This window comes from Populus euphratica, unplaced genomic scaffold, assembly GCF_000495115.2.
Source record: "Populus euphratica unplaced genomic scaffold, PopEup_1.0 scaffold2.1, whole genome shotgun sequence".
Lineage (NCBI taxonomy): Eukaryota > Viridiplantae > Streptophyta > Magnoliopsida > Malpighiales > Salicaceae > Populus > Populus euphratica.
Window position 1 is genome coordinate 2,498,144 of NW_011499846.1, and position 20,341 is coordinate 2,518,484.

Sequence of the window (20,341 nt, forward strand, 5' to 3'; positions counted from 1 at the left end):
GCCCAGAGAAGAGATGGGTGATAGACCGTGTTCGACTATTTCCACCGTAAATCAATTTTAATTCTTTTTTATGAATAATTTTTAATAAAAGTCACTTAAAGATATGTGTTTGACGGCTCCAAAAGATTTCTTCGAGGAGTAGTGTGAATTAAAATTGACAAGTTAGAAGTTAAAAAGTTAAAGAAATTTATACTATAATTTTAAAATAACTTGTTTAATATTTTTTTAAAAAAACAAAACATGTATAAATTGTTATGCATGACTGGTAGGTGCACGAATATATATTATTTTAAACTATACAATAAGAGATCGACTTTATCTTACATTATAACTGAAATTATGAATACCATGATGCACACACGAACACTAGGACAAGTCTGTATACATATGCAAATACGTACGTGGAGATATAGTATAATTTGATCCTTATAGCTTATATAATTTTTTTTTCAATTTTAGCCTCTCTTTTTTAAATTGTATGTAGAAGTTATGAATAGCCATTAATTTTATGTTTGATAATACTTGTTTTTTTTTAAAATATTTTTCAATTTAAAATATATTAAAATAATATATATTTTTTATAAAAAATTTACACCAACATTTTAAAAACTATTAAACAAATTTTATATAAAAAAATCAATTTAATATTTTTTACAATGAAAAATTCTTTTAAAAAAATAAAAAAATTTAATACCACAATCTAAAATGTTCATAAATTAATTTTTTATAGAAGATTCACATGAAATTCAACTTTCACGCACCAGGCTCGAATAAAATCAAACCAATCAAAATTTTCGCAATTTTCTTCGAAATATTCCAACGCAACACAGCCTCGTTGGAGAACATTTACTGGTTGTTAATAACTAGCTTAGATTTCCTTGGAAGCTTATTAAATAACTAGCCATTCCCCCAAGTTTTTTTTTTAATCTCTTCAATTTCGAGAAATAAGCTCAACAAAAACATTTAATTCGTGCCCCTGGGAATGAAGAAATATTTTAATTTTTTTCCATAAAATTAAATTACCAAATTATCCTAAACCAATCAGTCAACCTTCCTATGCCCCCTCCACACCCGACCTTTTTTTTGCCCTTTCGCCTTGCACCTTTTCCCTTTTAAAGCCCACGCCATCACCATCGAGGTATCAACTTCCCCGTGCCGTTTCCCACAAGAACCGCGGAAGTTAAACAACTCCTCCACAATCAACTAGGAAAAAAAAAAAAAAAACAAAACACAAAATACAAAATCAAACATTAAATATCTGTTTATTAATAAAAAAATATTTTTTATTTTATACTTTTAGTTTTTTACCTTTTAAATAATTTTTTTTAAAATTTTCTGAGAATGAAAATGTTTTTATTTAAAAATAAGAATACATCAAAATTACAACTATTTTTTTTATAAAAAATAAAAATAATTTACAATGGTTATCTTAATATCTTATATTCATGATAAAATAATTTTAAAGTATTAATTTTATTTTATTTTAATTAAATATTATCATAAAAATTATATTGTCAGCTTAAAAAAATATTTATATTGGATTTATAATAAAATTCAATTCACAATACTATAATAATTATAATCTTTTATACTGTCAAAAGTTCTTATATATTGATCATGTTTTATTTTTATTTAAAAAATATTAAAATACTTATAAAAAAACCCGTAAATAATATTTTTTTTTTCAAATTCAATATAATTTTTAAAATAAAAACATTAATTTCAATAAAAAAAATCCTAGTTTTTCATTTTATAATTTTATTTTATTTTTTAAAATTAAAATATTACATGTTTCTTACAATCCCTAAAACTACACATTAATCATGAATTAATAATAAGTTTTTTTTAATGACAAAAATATTCTCACATTAACTTTAACATGATAAGATTAAATTGTTTATTCATGAAATTCTTGATATATAATATATTTATATTTTTTTTTACTCGCAACCTAGCTACTGTTGGATTCGAATCCGAAATAGTAAGGTGGTTAACAACAAACCAGCTCATCACAAAATTTAAGCTTCGAAGGGTGAAAAAAATCCAAGATTATTAGTAAACGGCGTTACCGAATTGGCAAGAACATTAATTAAATCCCATTAAATTCGTTATTCACAATCCTCTCTCTCTAAAATATAGCCCTTCCTTCTTCCTTCTTTCTTCCCCTCACCAAACAAACAAGATGCCTCCAAAAATCCAGAGAAACTGAAACAGAAGAGAAAACAATGAAAAACTCTCACACAACCACACTACTCTCTTCCTCTTAGATCTCCCAAAAAAACCCCTAGCTTTCCTTCTTATTTTTCCCTCTCATTCATATAGATTCTCTTCTTTGTTGTCTCAACAATTTCTCCAACGCTTCGTTCCTCTTTTGCTAATTCCACGAAGAAATAGAATCGCTCCTTATCCGTTCTTCATTTTCTGTAATTCTTAATTGTTACTTGGTGATTCAGACCCGGTTGAGAACTGATTCGGCCGGCATTTCCGATTTCGCGGTGGTTTTGGTACTTCTTTTAGCTCTTATTTCAATACGCTGACGATTTTTTTGGTATTTTTTGGTGTGATTTTTAGGTTTCTGTTTGGTTTTTTCAGTAGTGAAATGCTGAAGTGAATATATACATAGAGAGAGAGAGAGAAGAGAGAGAATGGACGATAGAGGAGGATCATTTGTGGCTGGGGGGAGGATTTTTTAAGGTTTCGAGCGAGGAAATAATACTTGCCATTCAAGTTCTGGTAATCTTGTTTTAACCTTTTCTCTCTCTGTTAACGTGCTATTCTTATTATTCTTCCGTGTATTTTTTTGATTACTGGATCTGTGGCTTGAATTGAATTAATTATTTACTATTAATTAGGTTTTGAGTAACAACAAAATTCTTCACGCTACCTTCATGTTTCCTGATATTCAAATTTGTTGTGGTAGGTTACTTACTTTGTTTCTAATACTGTAATTTTATGCCTATTACTACTTTGATTTGCCTTAGTTGCTTTTTTGTTTTAGTTTATGGTTAAAGCTATAGGTGATTAATGGTTACTCATCATGATAGAAATCGTTTCTTTTTTTCCTTTTAAAACACTTCAATCTGAAGTCGATGCATCAATTTTTTTGTTTAGATGTTAATTTCATGCTACAATCACATTTTGCTTTCATTTACTTGTCAATAATTTGGATCTATTACTTTAATGAAGCATATTTATGTTTCTGTGGTTTAGAAGAAAGATTGTAGGATAATGAGCTTGAAGCATGCTCATTAAGAAGTTTGATGTTCTTTCTTGTATGGAGGATTAGTAATGAAGCATGTGGATCGTTTTCTGCTTGTTAAACTTGGAATATGGTTGCTTAGTGGACTGTGAAGCTTCACTGTTGAAGTTGTAGAAATTTCATCTTTCAACCGTAAGTTTTTATTTTGTCACAGCTGAGGTTGTGGCAGGATCAGCAGCCTGGCTTGGCCGTGGTCTTTCCTGTGTTTGTGCACAGAGAAGAGAGAGTGATGCTCGTCCATCATTTGATTTAACCCCTCCACAGGTATTATTCATACTAGATCAATTTAAATCTAATTTTATTTCCTCATGTCTCTATTTCATAGGGAAAACAAGCTTACAGGGATTCACTTTCATGATCAATGTTTTCTGCATTTCATTGTGCCTTTTTTTTTCCATGTGTATCGAGTTTGTAATGTAAATCCAACACTTGTTCTGTCATTGTGCCTTTTTTTTTCCATGTGTATTGAGTTTGTAATGTAAATTCAACACTTGTTCTCTTTGCGATGGATTATAACAAAAACACTGAATGGGTTTTTCTCCTTTTTAGTTGTTTGTGTACTCCTGTTGCTTTCTTTAATCATTTGTGGTTCATTCCTCAAAAGTCTGGATATTTATCTGTATATGGTTTCCCATCTGTTCCCTGTTGCCCTGTAAACCTACTAATTTCCCAAGGTCAAATCCTTTGGTTTAGTTTGGGTGAGAAGAGGATTCATATACGGTCAAGAAGAAAGCAGTTGATGTTTTAAATTATGGGTCAAATCCTGCAATTCTTGCTAGCAAATTTCTAAAAGGGCAACTGTTTCATGCTACCATCTTTTAATATATATGACTCTCTTGAGCTTGATTTCCTTGAGACCCTGTCTCTCCACTTCTCATCATGTGATATTGTCACATAATTCCTACTCATTCTGTGCCCATTAATCCATGTTATTTATCACAACTATGCTGGGCAGTAGTGGTCGTTCATTTTGTGAACATCATGGATGTCATACTTCTTGGGAAAAGTAAAATGAAAATCATTAACTTTTTAACTATTTTTTCATATTCCAATATTCTTTATAGTGTTACCAACTCAACTATCAAAGTTCATGTACCCTGTTAATATTAGTCTTGTGTTTTCATTAATGTTAAAACAGCTACAGAAGTAATGCCAAATGAGAATTATCAAAGCTACTGATCTTCCAATTTAAAACTATTTGTTGCCCTTGCTTTCAATTTAGTGACTTACCATGCTTTCCGATTAAAATAGTATATTTTTGTTATCTCTTTGATGCATTCAGGAGGAATGCTTGCAGAGGTTGCAAAGTCGTATAGATGTCGCCTATGATAGTTCAGTTCCTGAGCACCAGGTACCCCATCTTCTGAAGGTTCATTGAGGATTTGGATGTGACAGAAATAGAATCAGTACATCCAATTTAAAGTATACAGATGAATTGCTCGTTTGCTAGGTTTTTCATTCTCATGAGTCCTTAACTTTTCAATTCAATATATCTCATGTTGCCGATGATAGTTTAGTTCCTGGGCACAGGTACCCCTTCTTCCGAAGGTCCATTGATGATTTGGATGTGACAGAAATAGAATCAGTACAACCAATTTAAAGTATACAGATGAATTGCGTGTTTGCTAGATTTGTCATTCTCACGAGTCCTTAACTTTTCAATTCAACTTATTTCATGCATAGAATTAGGTCATTAATTTTTGAAACGTAAAGGCTCCCTGATTGCATTATTTTTTACTATTGCTGTTTTCCTCTAGGAAGCTTTGAAAGCCTTATGGAATGCTGCCTTTCCTGAAGAAGAACTTCATGGCTTGATATCTGAGCAGTGGAAGGAAATGGGTTGGCAAGGAAAGGATCCTTCAACAGACTTTAGGTAGACCATTGGTTCCTTTATTAATTCCATGTTGTTGCTTTCATTATTTCCACCTTCATTGCCTTTTTATGCTTATGATACCTGTATTTATTTTTTCAGGGGTGGTGGTTTTATATCATTGGAGAATTTGTTGTTCTTTGCTAGGAATTTTCCGGTATGTCTAGTTTTGCAACCTTAGTCAACTTAATCTGCTCTGTTGCTCCCTAAGTCTTTTTAGAATTGTTTTCAGCTGTAATCGTGGAAGCATGAACTATTATTATATTACATTTTTTAATGGACTCAACAATATTTATGCTTGGGCTTTATTGAGATTGTTCTACCTCATGGCATTGGCACACTCATATGTGTTCCACTGACAATAGTTGTTGCAGTTTTATTATTTACCAGATGGTTGATAAGTTTTAACATTAGCAACCCTATGCAAAAGCTAGCGTGGTACTTTTTTTTGAAAGTGATGATTTTAAATTAGGACCGTTTAAATTTTGTTATCTTTATCATCTTTGGTTTTTTTTTTTTTTAAATGAAAGTAACCATCCTGTCCATGCAGACGTCCTTCCAGGATCTTCTTCAAAAGCGAGAAGGTGATCGATCAGTATGGGAATACCCATTTGCTGTAGCTGGTGTGAACATCACTTTTATGCTCATTCAGATGCTTGATCTTGAAGCAGGGATTCTTGGGGAAAAGTTCTTTTTGTTTGGTAACCCATAGCACTATAAATTGGAGGAGGTTACGGATTTCCAAAGTTTCCTTTCAATGGTTATTAGTATTTAATGGTTTGCTCTGAGATAATATCTATTGGTCTTTGGTTTCTGTTGGATATTAAGGATATCTTGAAGTTTGTTGCCCATGGATTTGGTTTACATGTCATTCTGAAGTAGTTTATTTTGCTTTTGAGATCTTTAAATGAGGCTCATGATTTTCTTCAAACTTGTTTTTACCAGCTTCTTGTAGGTTTTCTTGAATGGTGTTTTGCTTTTTCCAGGCAATCATGTTTGTACTTTCGTTTTAGCCATGCAAAGCATAATAGAATTCTTTCATATCCAAGCTGCATGCAATGTATATTTGAAATTTTGAATTGGAATTCATTTCTGGATTAACTGTTTAAAGCTCAATATAATTATTTGATATCCATGGGACACCCAAAGTGTAGCCTTGGAACTAGATTTTCAGAATTGGAGCTTGATTTTCTGGAAATGTAAACTGTGTGCTTCTATTCTACAGTCAAACCACGCACGCTGGTGGGGGCAACTTTCTTGAAGTTTCTAGCAGGTAATAGCTTCCAAGTTTCTAGAACTTTATTTTGGCTTAGAAATGCTTTTGATGGAAAATTTGTAGAAATTGCATTCATGGAGGCATTGCTTGTTCTGCATGCTCATCTTTCTTTATTTCCCAATACATTGTTGTGGAAAATTTTGTATTTTAGTGTAGAAAATGTACTCTTCACTATCTGATTCAACTAAGCTTAACATCAAAAGTATCTATCCTGGTTACCTTTTTGGCTTGACTTATGGCTTTTGCCTTGGCAGAGGATGACTCAGCATTTGACCGTCTCTATTGCATAACATTCAAGCTAATGGATCATGAATGGCTTGACATGCACGCTTCATATATGGACTTCAATGTATGTTTTCTTCCATCATATAATTCCTTTTAGAGACGGGAAAGACTTTTAACACTTTCATGTTGCATGAATTATCGTTCTGAGAAGCACTAACATTTATTAAATGCACTCGAATATTTGCATAGATCTTGACACTCACGAAACCATAATTTGATATGTTTTTTTCACCAGGCGGTAATGAAATCCACACGCCGCCAACTAGAGAGAGAGCTCCTGTCTGAAGACATAACACGGCTAGAAGAATTGCCCTCTTACGCCCTTCTTACACGATAGTATAGCAGTTGGAGAGTTAAGCTTTCATGTAACAGAAAAACCTCTGCCAGCATTTGGCACGTTTGGGTTCCTGCCACTTTCTTCTCCTTGTTCCTTTTAGTTGAATGGTGTTTTGTACATGATATGTTGCTTCTAATTAAAACTTTAGTCGAAGCTATGTTAGTGAATTCCCCCATTTAATCTCCATAAAAAGGGTTTGTTGAGTTTGTCAAGTATCTTGTAGCGGAAAAGGGGAAGAAGAAACTTCTTGAGTTTTATATAAGGATGGATACAAGTGTGGTTGCGTTTAGGTTCCAAATGCAGGTTTGAATTGTTTAGGTTAATTCCCTTGAGTTTTGTTATTAGGGAACTTCTTTGAAGCAATTGTTGGTGGTGTTATGAATTGCCTACTACCATCACAACACAATTTTGTTCCAAACTTTCTTTGCAAAAACTATCATGATTTACACCTTCCTTCCTAAACAAACAAATTTGAGGGTATAAATTCTAGTATAGTGTTTGATATGGTGTTAGTTGTTGTTTAAATATATTAAAATAATATTTATTTATAAAAATAATTAATTTTTTAAAAAAGTATTTGAAAAACACCAGTAAAATACAGGGTTGGGCTGCATTTAAGTTGACTTATTTTAAAGATATATTTTACATTTTAAAGTGTGTTAAAAAAATTATTTTTTTATTTTAATTAATTGTTTTTGTATTTTATATATTCATATCAAAAATAATTTTTTTAAAATAAAAATTTACTATTTTAATATATTTTAAATAAAAAACACTTAAATTTTTTTTTATTATATTTTCAAACACCTCAGGACAAAATATTTGTGTTACTGGTAAATTCTAAGATATTTTCGAACAACCCCAAGACAGAATATTGGCAACGGCATTCTAATTATCTCTCCTCTTCTATTTTGTTTTTGTCTTGGGAATGAGTACCAGGTGGAACTGAACGTATTTTCTGAAAGATTTACCTGGAACCCTTGCTTTTCATTCTAGACATGGGCAAAGATTTCTTACCTCGAAAAAAACCCCGGAAAAATAAATTAGAACCAATGCTTCGTTTGTTTAAAGGATGGCATAGAACAATTGGTCATTGGATAAAATCCGTTTGTTTCAGTCTTTAAAATCAAGTCATACTTGTACATAAATGGCAAACAAGGCTTTCCGAGTACGGGTAATGGTGATCAGAGGCAGCAAGACATGAACAAACGAATAAAACGTGGATAAAATAAACATGCACGCCTAGCATTTGTTCTGTTCTTTCAAAATTCACTTAATATAAATATAACTCAACACAAACTCAATTCAACTGTTACCGATGAAGATACCTCAAGTAGCAGCATAGCTTGACAAAAATGCTGATAGGCACAACAACTTAAGCAAGTAAACAAAGCAAGGGAAAGGGAAACACAACCTTCAGGAGCAAACATGAGAAGCAAGATAATTAGAATGGCTGGTGGCAAACAACTTCTAGACTGACAAAAGTTTAAATGCTGATAGGCACAACAACTTAAGCAGGTAAACAAAGCAAAGGAAACACAACCTTCAGGAGCAAACATGAGAAGCAAGATAATTAGAATGGCTGGTGGCAAACAACTTCTAGACTGACAAAAGTTTACTCATAGATCCATTGGTGAAGACTGCTCTGCCAGTTAGTTGGGCCTTCTGGGAACCACAGTCCAATTTCCTTAGTTGCACTCTCAACTGAGTCGCTTCCATGAATAACATTCCTGCAATGCAGCGGTAATTCTTCAGCGTCAGATATATTTATACCACTGATTTGAAGAATGCATTTCAAATATTTTGTTACAGACTCGATTCTAATAAGACTGATTAAAGGCCACATCCCCAAAAAAAGAGATAAATAATAACACAACATTTAGATTATCATCCAAGGGAAATTAGAAAAAACAACTGACCTTCCAACATGAATAGCAAAATCACCACGGATAGTTCCAGGTTCAGAAGCTGCAGGATTTGTGGCTCCAATTATCTTCCGGCCAGTGGCAACAACACTTTTGCCCTCCCAGATCATAGCAACAACAGGGCCAGAAATAATATACTCGACAAGACCAGAAAAGAATGGCTTTGTGGCCAGGTCCTCATAGTGCTTCTCAGCAAAAGACTGCTCAACGGTCAATAGTTTCAAACCTAAACCCAAACAATTCATACTAAATCAGCAACCAGCATGATACTTCTGTTTTGTTTTACTTTTAATTAATACCCACATGTAACACAACAGTAATGATGTATTGTTTAAGCCATTGAATTCCCCCAAAAATCTTAGTTAACAACACATGCACAACAATTTACAACATTTGAAGAAATCAAGAGCAAATTAATAACCTTTGAGAGTGAAGCCCTTCTTCTCAAATCTTGAAATAATCTCACCAACCTGAAAAGTTTTAAGAATCTTTTCAGAATATTGATTTTTCTAAAAAATTCCAACCAGCTATCAAACACTAAAAAGCCCTTTTGGGCTTAAAAGCTTTCGCTTTCCAGAAAAATAATTCAAACCCACGATAGATCTAATCTCTGTATTCTTTCTCCACAGACAAGCACTAAAACTGTTACTTTTATCAATAATTGTTTCAAGAAATCGATAACACTAGAACCCCAATTCAAGAAAAGAAGGAAAAGGAACTTACTAGTCCTCTCTGGACACCATCGGGCTTGATCATGATGAAGGTTTGCTCCATTTTCTCGCGCTTGAGATTTTTTTCTCTTCCGCTGCAGTGAAGGAGCAAAGTGCCAAAAACAACGACCGTCCAAGAAAGTGAGACGCCGTTTTTTATACGTAACAAAAGAGAAGCAAACCCTAGTTGGGATGGAATATTCGATCCAAAATTAGATTTTTTCTTTGTTTTGTTCTAGAAATGAGGTAATTATTATAGTTGTTGGACTTACTCGAGGAATGATGTGGAAAAAAAAGAAGAAAAAGCCTGGACTAAATAGGTTGGGGTTATTGGATGCCCCCAGCAAGATTTAGACTAAATTATTAGAAATTTAGCTTATCATATTAATATTCTATTCAGTTAAATTAAATATATATATATATATATATATATATAGTCCTGATTAAATTTTAAATTCCTGATATTTCATAACCCTAGCTTTTATGCTTTTCTCTTAAATTTCTTACCTTCGCCATTTTGTTCTTAAATAATAACTTAACCCATGGTTAAGAAAATGGCGAAAGACAAAATACGAAGAAAAAAATAATAGCATGAGTGAACAGTAACATTGAATTTGTTATATGTGTATATATAAACATGAACTTTGTATCCAAATATTTGATTCAATAAACACAATTTAAAATTTCAATAATCATTAATTATATATCAAAATTAAAAAGAATTCCACTCCATATAAAAGAAAAGTATTTATTTTTTATATCATGATGCAAAATATATGTCAATATACTCAACTATATTATATTTTAAAAAATAGGCTATTTCCTTTATATAGTCTTATTTATGCATTGTACGGGATTATCGACATTTTATTTTGACTATTAAAACGCGTAAAATACTTACAAATGGGTTTATAAAAGCCAATGATTAAAATATATATAAGAAACAATAAGGGCATGAGAAATTTTAAAATATTCAATAAATAACTACCAGTACTCTTAAAAATACATAAAAAAATGTTTCAAAATAATTACACTAATTTTGATCCCTTATTATACATAGATATCAGGTCCTTTATCGTTTTTCTGATATTATTTTTTACTCCTCTAGATGATGAAATTCATAGAACTTGTTAGTTATTTTCTCATGCTATCTCTGACCTTATTAGATGAAATGATTTATACATTTTGAAAAACTATATTAATCTAAAAAAAAGGGACTCTTGAGTAAAAGATAGAATACAATTTTTTTCCACGTTTATATTTTTAATACTCTCCTCACATGCATTAGAAATAAATTATATAAAATAAAAATATTTATAAAAAATACTGTGACAATATAATCATGTTTAAAGTTTAATGAAGTCCCGAGTAAAATTTCTATTCACATTTATAAGTTATGTTTGCTTGATATATATAAATGGTTTTATTCAAATGTCATTCTTAAATAATATTTTATTGATTTTATTTTTTATATTTTTATAATTTTTTTTATTGATACACATGCTATGTAATGTACTTGTCAAGAACACTAATATATGTATAAAACTAACATCGAATTTGAAATCGTCAGCTAAATTGCAAGCAAGATGGGCCTGGGCAACCCGTCTCGAGGAGGGATGCAAATTCGAGCCCAAGGGAGCAGCCCAGTAGCTTTAAGGACCATGCTACCTTTTTTTGTTATTCATGGTCTGGGCTGATATCTAGTAAAAAAATTCAGATAATTATCCGAGCCCAACTATTTAGAGCACTAAGGATTAATTTAGCCTACGCATGTCCATGGGGCCGCGCTTTGTTAGATATATGCTAGGGTAAGATTTTTTTTTAAAAAAATTGATTAAATATAGAAAAATAGAAAATAAAATAAAATAAATTGAATAGTAAAAAAACCTGATTAAAAAAATTAAAATTTTAAAAAAACTGACCAGTTTGGTTTGGTTTTATAAATTTAAAATAAAAAATACCAAAAAAAATATAGTTAAACTGAAAAACTGAGCCAAACCGGTTTGAACTAGTTTTTATCTTAAAAAACCAAACTGAAACTAACCGAAATCAGTTAATTTAAACTGATTTTTTAATTTTAATTTAGTTATTTTTTTGATAAAAACTTAATCAAACCTAAAATGATCACCTCTGGATATGCAATCAAAATTAGAAAATCATCCTTCGCTTATTGTATAAAAAATCCTAATAAATATATATATATGTTATGAGACCGGTTTGGAGACCAACTCAGGAAAAAAATTGGGTTATCAAGTAATTCATGGGTTATCCAATCAATTATTCCTATTAAAGCAATGTTATTTTCTTTTTATTTTTTTAATTAAAGTTGACACATTCAGATTGATCAATAAAAACTTGATCAATACAATCAAGTCAAATCATTTTTCAATTTAATTTAAAATCTAGCTAGGTTATACTCTGGGGCAACCGATCAGTTAACAATTATGGTGCTCCCTGATATAAATCCCCTCCCACTGTTTTCACGTCTGAATTCGAGATCTCAAAAGAGAAGTACTGAACCTTTAACTGATGTGTTCTTGAGGAAATATGTACATGTAAAAACATGAAATTGCCCCCAAACCAAGCCTAAATAAATTCCAAGATAAAGGTTAATTTCATGATTTCACTATGCTCAGAATAATAAAAATACACAAATGCCCCCATGCAAGCCTTAATTAATTCTAACATTAAGGATAAGATAGAGATTAAGCTATCCATAAAAACACAAATCTAAAAAAAAACCCCCACCGCTAGGCTAGAACCTCACTTGCGTTAACTGACTGATGTGTTCTTGAGGAAATATGTACATGTAAAAACATGAAATTGCCCCCAAACCAAGCCTAAATAAATTCCAAGATAAAGGTTAATTTCATGATTTCACTATGCTCAGAATAATAAAAATACACAAATGCCCCCATGCAAGCCTTAATTAATTCTAACATTAAGGATAAGATAGAGATTAAGCTATCCATAAAAACACAAATCTAAAAAAAAACCCATAGTAATCAAATTTCTGGGTGTTTTCTTTTTACAGTAGTGAATGTTTTTCATTCTTAAAAAAAAATTGAAAATATGTTTATACCCCCCACTAAAAATAAGAATGACAGCTGAGTTATATAAAAAGACTATTTTACCCTTAAAACGTAGCCTTCTAATAACCTAATTTAAGAAAGAATAAAAACATTATTTTACTAATACAATCCATCTAAATTCTCTCTAGTGCTATATTGCGCGGTGTACATTCTTGGTAAATTAGAATAGCCAACACTCGGTAATCATTAATTTCCAATATACATCAACACCACCTCCTGTTCAACCATATGACACCATATACTTGAAATCTCTCTAAATTTTTTTTTTAAAAAATGAAAAATAGCCAATTGATCACGCTCCTAGTTTTATAATCATCACCGGCAGAAAGGCCACACCGACCTCACGTATGTTCGACCCGTATCATTGATTCAATAAGTGGCTTCTGAGCAAAGACATGTCGAGGATATATGCATGCACTCCAAATAATAATAATAATAATAATAAAATAGCCATGTTTGAAATCAAGACACGGTTTTCATTTCTGTAAGAAAAAGAAAAAGAAAAAGAAAATATAACCAAGAGTTATTTTGAGACTACCGAATGGTACTTGGCTATCTGAACAAAAAATCAAATGAATATATGTAGTGGCAGATTTTGCCATGATTGATAACTTTTAGTGGCAACAACGCGGGGGAGTAGCCCGTGACAATATCGGAATGATGTGCAAAAGCTCCTAATTGAGTGCATCTGGAAATTGGATTGAGAATCTTCTGTATGTATAACAGCTTCCAAGCATATTAGGGTTCGCATTGTCGCCCAAACTACAAGTATTTGTCAAAATTGTCACATGCCATGCCGAAATTGTCAAAGTTTACAAGCAAACACTCTACACTAACGCGGTGATGCGGTTGGTCTGGTGCTGTTATGGTTCTAGCTACCTTAACCACCATGAATGCCGGGCTTTAAGTAGCAAGAGAGATGTTAATGATGCTAGCTCTAAACTATAATGCCATATGTGTGCAACCAGCTAGCCTCTTTTTCTTTTTTCCTTTTCAATATTAGGATATGATGGCTCGGGGAAGCATGTTAATATGTTATTCGGCATGCACATATGATCTTGCTTGATAACTGACCTAGATGAGTAAGTGGTTATGGATTATTTTATTATTTTTAATTTCATTACCGTACTTTAAGAATGTTTTTTTCCCTGAATTTCGTTTACTGGTATGAACAGCCTGCGTTTGACATACTGGAGATAAACTAAGTTTTTGATATATATATATATATATATATATATATATATATATATATATATATATATATATATATATATATATATATATAAAAGAAAAGAAAAAAAGAAAAACTATTTCCCCAACTGTGTGAACACAGACAGTGTGTAAATAGGGTCCCCAGTGACTTGAAAAAGAAGAGAGTGCATTTGGCTTCATTTCACCCGCTTGATTTCGGATTTTGATCTGGTAAATTCGATGTCTATTGTCTTTGACCAAATTGCTAATGATTGGTTATTTAATACTCCACAAGAGCTCGTGTGGTGAATTCCTCAAATTGAGCTCAAGTTTCTTCCTTTTGGCTTCAGATATATTTTATTTTGGGGTAAATCACTTAATGAATGATCTTTTAGCATCGAAAGGATTCCACTCTGAACAATCAACTTGAATCTATTGTACCTGAAGTTCAAGCTTTTGCCACGAGCTCTCTCGCCAATGAGATTTTGTCTTGCTAGCTCGGCTAGAATGAATTTTTGACTGACCTTTTTTCCCTTCCAAATTTAGCTTAATCATGCAAGCTATGAAAGGGTGTTATTGACTTAGTTTACAGAGTTATCATAAGCCCTGCTAAATTCACTGCTGAAAGATGATCGCAGGTTAGTTCGGTGAGGATTGCGAAGGCTCACCTACAAGAACATTCCCTTCAATGTTGCCACCGATTAATGAAACTAGCTAATTGAAAAGGAAAAGTAGACTGGACAAGGTTTGAGGGACAGTGGGATCCACCAAATATCTGATGCCTCACTCTATCATCATGAAACTTGGAAGACTTTAGTAGTTGATTGAAAGGCCATGATGATTGCATGGAATTCAGCATATACTGCCTTTGGTTACCCTCCCTTTTCTCGCTTCAAATTGGATCTTTTGAGCTACATTATTGAGTACACTTTTGAACTTGAATTTTAGAAATGATGAACTTGTCGGATCCGTGAGTAAGCATACTTTTTCCCTTAGCACAAGTGTTCGGACATAGTTTTTGCAGTACTAAGGTTAATATATGTCTAGTAATGCTATTAAAACTATTTTTGTAGAAATATATATAAAAATAATATTTTGTTAAGATTTTCTTAAATTTTTAACACCAACATATCAAAATAATAATAAAATATAAATTTAATATTTTTTTAGATGAAAAACAATTTTAAAGAAACTTTGAAAACGAGTTATACTGCATATTGCAGCTTGTTTTGGGACAAGGGCATGGTGACACACTGATAAAATTGACTTGTAAATTGCTAGATTGATAAATACAAATGTTGATATACAGCGGTTAATGTATTGATCTGTTGGTATGTAGTACTCTACATGGATCTGTTGATCTAATGTCCTGTGAAGATATTCTAACACAACAGTGATCTCATACATACATGCACTAAAGTTATGCAGTAGTGTGTTAATAGTTTCTCCCCCTCTTCATTGTGGCATCGTTTCAATTTTGGAACTCTGACACTGAAAGAACAAGCTGAGCTGGTTGATTTTTTTTTTTTATTAACCTGCTAAAACCTTCTCTGATAAATGAGTATTTGAAAGTTAAGTTTTTGTGTTTTTGTGTTTTTAGTTTTAGTTTTGATTTTTTATATTTTAATATTTGAAATAAAGTCATTCTATTATTTTTTAAAAATTCCTTTCATATTTTTCATATAAAATTAGCAAAATAATTTAAAAATATTCTTAATTTCAATATTAACCTTTAAATGAAAAATTATTACCTGAACCTGCCCCACTACTTAAGATCATATTAGACTAATAGAATTATTAGAAATCATTAATGAATTTGAACAAGTACATGTAATAATTTTTTCCTTTAACCTAACTAGTTAGTTTTAGATTTTCTAATGAAATCAATTTTAAATTTTAGAGATAAGATTTAATATCATAATTTTAATTCTCCGTCCAAAATTTTTGGTTTTGATTTTTTTAAAAAAATAAGAGTTTTTAAGGCTATTGATGTTTTATGAGACAAAAAAAAAGGGGAGCATTTAGGTTATTAGCTTTATTTAAGAAAAAGTAAAACCAAAATTTTTGGATGGAGAATTAAAATAATGATATTAAATAATAAATTTATTTTCTTATTTTAAAAATTTAAAATTAATTCTATAAAAAAATTAATATGCAGTAGCATGTTTTAAGGACTTTCAATTTTTTAGAAAGCTTTAATTGTTAAAAAATAATTCATTCTGAAACTTTCCGGTCATATAAAAGTTTGATTATATATATTCAGCTGAAAAAAAATAGAAAACAAACAAAACATTGCAAGTCATATTGGATTCATGAGCTGACATGTTTTCAATTATTAACAGGCACAGAGGCAGTCACTTAAATTTGTCCCCTATTTTCATTTCCTTATTTTTCATTTTTTTATTAGTTTTTATTTGCACATGCAAAGTAGTGTTTGGTTCCTCATCAGGAATACAAAAAATAGAAACAATAAAAATAAAAATATATTTAGTTAAAGAGAAAAAGATATAAAATAAATTTATTTTTAAAATAATTTAAAAAATTTTAAAGTAAATTTTTATACTTTCAAAACAGGAGGTGCAATAAAATGTGTTTTCAGAGATAATATTTATTATTTTATATCTCTAAAATATTATTGTTAAAAACTCTTAATTAATTAATAAATTATCCAACTAAGACATGATAAAAATAATTATTATCATAGTTTAAAAATTCAATTGAGTGCTTATTCAGGATGAAGCCAGGGTCAGCGGTCGAGGCCCAAGCCATGGGTTGAGTAGCCTTGTGTAAATGTAAGAATAAAAGTAGTTATTATTATTAAACCTGATTTGAGGGTCGACTTGAGATAAGGCTCGAGTCACTAGCGAGGTTGATCATTAATTCATGTCAATGTAAGGACAAAAATAATTATTATCATAGTTTTGAAACCCGTCTCAATGGTCGATCCAGGATAAAACCCGAGTCACGTGTTAGGATGGTAAACTCAGGTCAACCCGAGTCAACATAAAACCAAAATGGTTATTATCATAATTTTAAAACCTAATTTGAGGGTCAACCAGGGGCAAAACCTGAGTTACGGATAAAAAAGATTAACATGGGTTGACTCGAGTCAACATAAGAATAAAAACTATTATTATCATAGTTTTAAAGTCTTTCTCAATGGTCGACAGGGACAAGATATAAGTCACGAGTCAGGAGAGTCAACTTAATTTACCCAAGAATTGTTTTTTAAATTATAGAAGCAACCTTGTTTTGACCCGTGTTTTTTCCCGAGTTGACCTGGATTTTGAATGGGTTAGATCAAGTCAATCATTTTTTTATTTTTTTTAAACTCGAACCATTTCAGACCTTAGATCAAACAATCAAGTCAGTTCTGACTTTATAACTAAGGTTATTGTAATGTTATTAATTTCAAAACTCAATATAAACTAAAGTAAGAAAAAAATTAAATTCAATTATTTTTAAAAATAAATAAGTTTAACAACAATTAATACATATTAATAGTAAAATAATCTTTTTATATATTTTATTTACCGTAACCAAAATATAAAAATAATCATTTATCTTCTACTCAAATATAATTTTGTTTCCATCTCTTTTTTTATTTTTATTATTTTTGTCTCTTCTGCCCTTGGAATAGTAACTAAAAGCTATCTTAAAAATGCAACGGAAGGGGTGGCTTATAAAACCATTATCATCTAATGGCCATTGGATTTGATTCCAGTTGATTTCCTTCCACTATCTTATCCATCCAAATAATAATAAAAATTGTGTCTACTCTCAAAGCATCGCTGGAGTTTCCTGAAGTAACGTTTACTGAACAAGATAAAGTTCAATTTACCTATTTTTCTTCACAGAAAAAAGGTTCATTTTCATCATGATATATATCTTCCATATCCACTTATTTGGTTGTGACAAAGGATCCACATCTTAATTGCTAATATGGTAAATATTATAGACTTACTGACTCAGAAACAACTTCAATCTATTGGTTAATTAGAGGTCCATGATGTCAAATATAATCAAATGATTATCCCATAACATTTTTTTTTTTAGAAAAATATGTAAAAAGAACAAAAATATATTTGATTGGGAACATGGATAAAAATAAAAATAAAAATTCATTTATATGATAATTAGAGTATCTCTCTCTCTCTCTCATATCCTAAACACTATCGATCAAAGAATCAATTCTTCCCGTATTAAAACTAAAGCCCTCTTAAACGGTTCTTTTATACTTAGATATTACATTACTAAAGAAAAGAGTTTTTTTTCTCGCACCCTTCTTTAATCAAACACCAATATACCAAGAAATTAAGTGCTTCGTTTTGGAACATGGTTACCCCGCATAGACATAGCCTCTTCGTACATGAATAAGTGAAGAACAATGTTATGGTTGATCTCTCAGTCTCATTTTTCACTCATTTCTCTACCAAAATTCCCCCACAATAACTCTCTTGAAAGGACAAAACTTAATGCTCCTGAAACCTCTTTGGAAATCCAGACAGGCCCTGAGGAGTTCATAGATCAAATTCCTACGCATGGCCTGAAGTCATCATGCTGATAATTAAGAACAAGGAGGTGCATGGATGTCAAAGATGCGAGAGAAAGGGAGGAGATTCTTCATGCTGTAGGGACTGGCATAATTTGAATGTTTTGAAGAGAATTATTTAGACCACAACATGGGTACATGATAGATAATTGGGGATAATCCATGACAAGCCATTCTCCTACATATACAGGCTCTATGTGTGGAATTTCAAGTCGCCTTGTGGGACGATATGCGACAACCCCGATATATATATTTATCTACTCTGTGCTTGTAAGTGCAAGGTGTTCCTTTTCCAAGATTTACGGCAAATAAATGGAATTGTGAACATATATATAATCCAACCCCATTTTTAATTTCCAATCAAAGGAATGAATGAAATTGGAGAGTTCACTCTGGATTGAACTCCTTTATTTCAAGGGTAAATGATATATTATGTTGGTGAAGACCAAATTATCGGTTTAAACCTCAATGATTTTCTTCAAATTAACAATTATTTTTTTCTATAAAAATCTAAGATTTGGATTACTCCTAATTAGGAGTCAAATCCCAAGCAGTTTTACTTGAAATTCAAACTTCAGGAAAAACTTGTGCATCACATAAATAGTTAACAACTCATTAAAGTCTCAGAAACAAATACTGCACTCTATTTACATTATTCAATATGTTCATGAAGTACAGTCTAGTTCTTCGATTAACTTCACACGTAGATCAGTGCACCTTTCATAGATTTCTTAAATTCCACTGATGATTTTCGACAAGTTTGGAAATTGTGGTACCTTCAGGAGTCTCATTTTTCCTCATGTCGGCCGAGTGAATTCACAAGCAGCTTGAATTCTTCTTGACTTCGCTGAGAATAGGGTTGAATCTCGAGTCACCATAACATCCAACTCAAATATGCCGGCAGATTATACTCCGTTCCTGTTGACTTACTGTCCTTAAATTGTCGCATCTCTAGATTTGCAGCCACGTATTTCATTTATTCGGTAGCCTCTTACGTTCAAACAGATAAAAAGAGCTGAAAAGATTGCTTGAAGTTTTGAGCAGACAAAATAAAAGATTTGTAATGCTTCCTATATCATACCTTTTCTTTTAGAAAATGACAAAGCTTTCGACATCGTTTGATGGAGTGGTTGCTTTAATTAATAAATAATTTTTTCTTGATTCATAGAATTCAAACTCGGATTTTGTTTAAAGGAAAAGAAAGAGAGAAATTGAGAAAGAATTAAGCTATGATTTGTTGCCAAAGAAATTTGTCTTTGCATACAAATTATAGTAATTAAATATATATAATTTTTCACAAGAATTTTTCTATGTACAGGTCAAGGTATTTTGAAAACTAATGACTTGTTCACTTTTTAATTGAGACTTAGATAAGCAGTTGTTTAAATTTACAATTCACTAGAAAATTTATTTTTTGGTATCTTCTTTATAGATTCAAACATGAGAAAATCTCTTTTATTTAACTAAACTAATCAATTACCTGAAAAATAATAAAAGACTTCATATTGACAGATTGAGTCAGGCAATTGGGTGAGAGTTAGTCCATTAATTAATTATTTTTTTGATAAACATTAATGAGAATAAGATTTGTCATTAGAGCAATGGAATTTAAACTAAACTATAAAATTCAATGTATACCATTTATAAACTCCTCATCTCTTAAAACATTTGTTCTCCTTTATAAAGTTCGATCAGCTCATTCACAGAAAAAATCTCTTAATACATTTTACAGAGGCAGCATATATATGATTTCTCCACAAAGTCAGGCTCTTTGTCTCGGAGGGAAGCCCCTTAATTTCGTGCTTCATGAATCAGAAGTTATTCTTCAGCACTCAGCATGTAAC

At 31.2% G+C, this 20,341-nt stretch overlaps 2 protein-coding genes and 1 long non-coding RNA gene across 4 annotated transcripts; 2 read left to right on the plus strand and 1 right to left on the minus strand.

The window, feature by feature from the left end:
* Positions 1–2,060: 2,060 nt before the first annotated feature.
* LOC105131244 (ELMO domain-containing protein C-like) lies at positions 2,061–7,325 on the plus strand. Of its 2 annotated transcripts, XM_011034120.1 has the most exons (11): positions 2,066–2,504; positions 2,593–2,733; positions 2,853–2,916; positions 3,414–3,523; positions 4,542–4,610; positions 5,017–5,132; positions 5,232–5,286; positions 5,680–5,800; positions 6,355–6,402; positions 6,660–6,754; positions 6,926–7,325. In XM_011034120.1, the coding sequence occupies exons 3-11, from the start codon at positions 2,889–2,891 to the stop codon at positions 7,025–7,027; spliced, it is 744 nt and encodes a 247-aa protein (XP_011032422.1). In that variant the 5' UTR covers positions 2,066–2,504; positions 2,593–2,733; positions 2,853–2,888; the 3' UTR covers positions 7,028–7,325. The 2 variants fall into 2 exon arrangements, with proteins under 2 accessions (XP_011032431.1, XP_011032422.1); XM_011034129.1 differs by lacking the exon at positions 4,542–4,610 and having other exon boundaries at positions 2,061–2,504.
* A 762-nt stretch (positions 7,326–8,087) lies between these two features.
* LOC105131237 (uncharacterized) lies at positions 8,088–8,661 on the plus strand. The gene is made up of 2 exons (XR_843397.1): positions 8,088–8,392; positions 8,528–8,661. It is a non-coding gene; the product is annotated as an uncharacterized LOC105131237 (long non-coding RNA).
* On the minus strand, positions 8,572–9,814 carry LOC105131228 (nucleoside diphosphate kinase 1). The gene is made up of 4 exons (XM_011034103.1): positions 9,676–9,814; positions 9,374–9,422; positions 8,947–9,178; positions 8,572–8,757 (listed from the first exon to the last, which is right to left on the minus strand). The coding sequence occupies exons 1-4, from the start codon at positions 9,724–9,726 to the stop codon at positions 8,643–8,645; spliced, it is 447 nt and encodes a 148-aa protein (XP_011032405.1). The 5' UTR covers positions 9,727–9,814; the 3' UTR covers positions 8,572–8,642.
* Between the last annotated feature and the right edge of the window lie 10,527 nt (positions 9,815–20,341).

Bases quoted from the DNA above. Each gene is read 5' to 3' on its own strand.
- LOC105131244 (XM_011034120.1), top strand. From the start codon at position 2,889: ATGTTTCCTGATATTCAAATTTGTTGTG. The intron at 3,524-4,541 runs GTATTATTCATA...TGATGCATTCAG, and splicing joins TTGATTTAACCCCTCCACAG to GAGGAATGCTTGCAGAGGTT. The intron at 5,801-6,354 runs GGATTCTTGGGG...TCTATTCTACAG, and splicing joins GATGCTTGATCTTGAAGCAG to TCAAACCACGCACGCTGGTG.
- LOC105131228 (XM_011034103.1), bottom strand. From the start codon at position 9,726: ATGGAGCAAACCTTCATCATGATCAAGCCCGATGGTGTCCAGAGAGGA. The intron at 9,179-9,373 runs GTTATTAATTTG...GTTTGGGTTTAG, and splicing joins GAAGGGCTTCACTCTCAAAG to GTTTGAAACTATTGACCGTT. The intron at 8,758-8,946 runs GTCAGTTGTTTT...GCTGCATTGCAG, and splicing joins TTTGCTATTCATGTTGGAAG to GAATGTTATTCATGGAAGCG.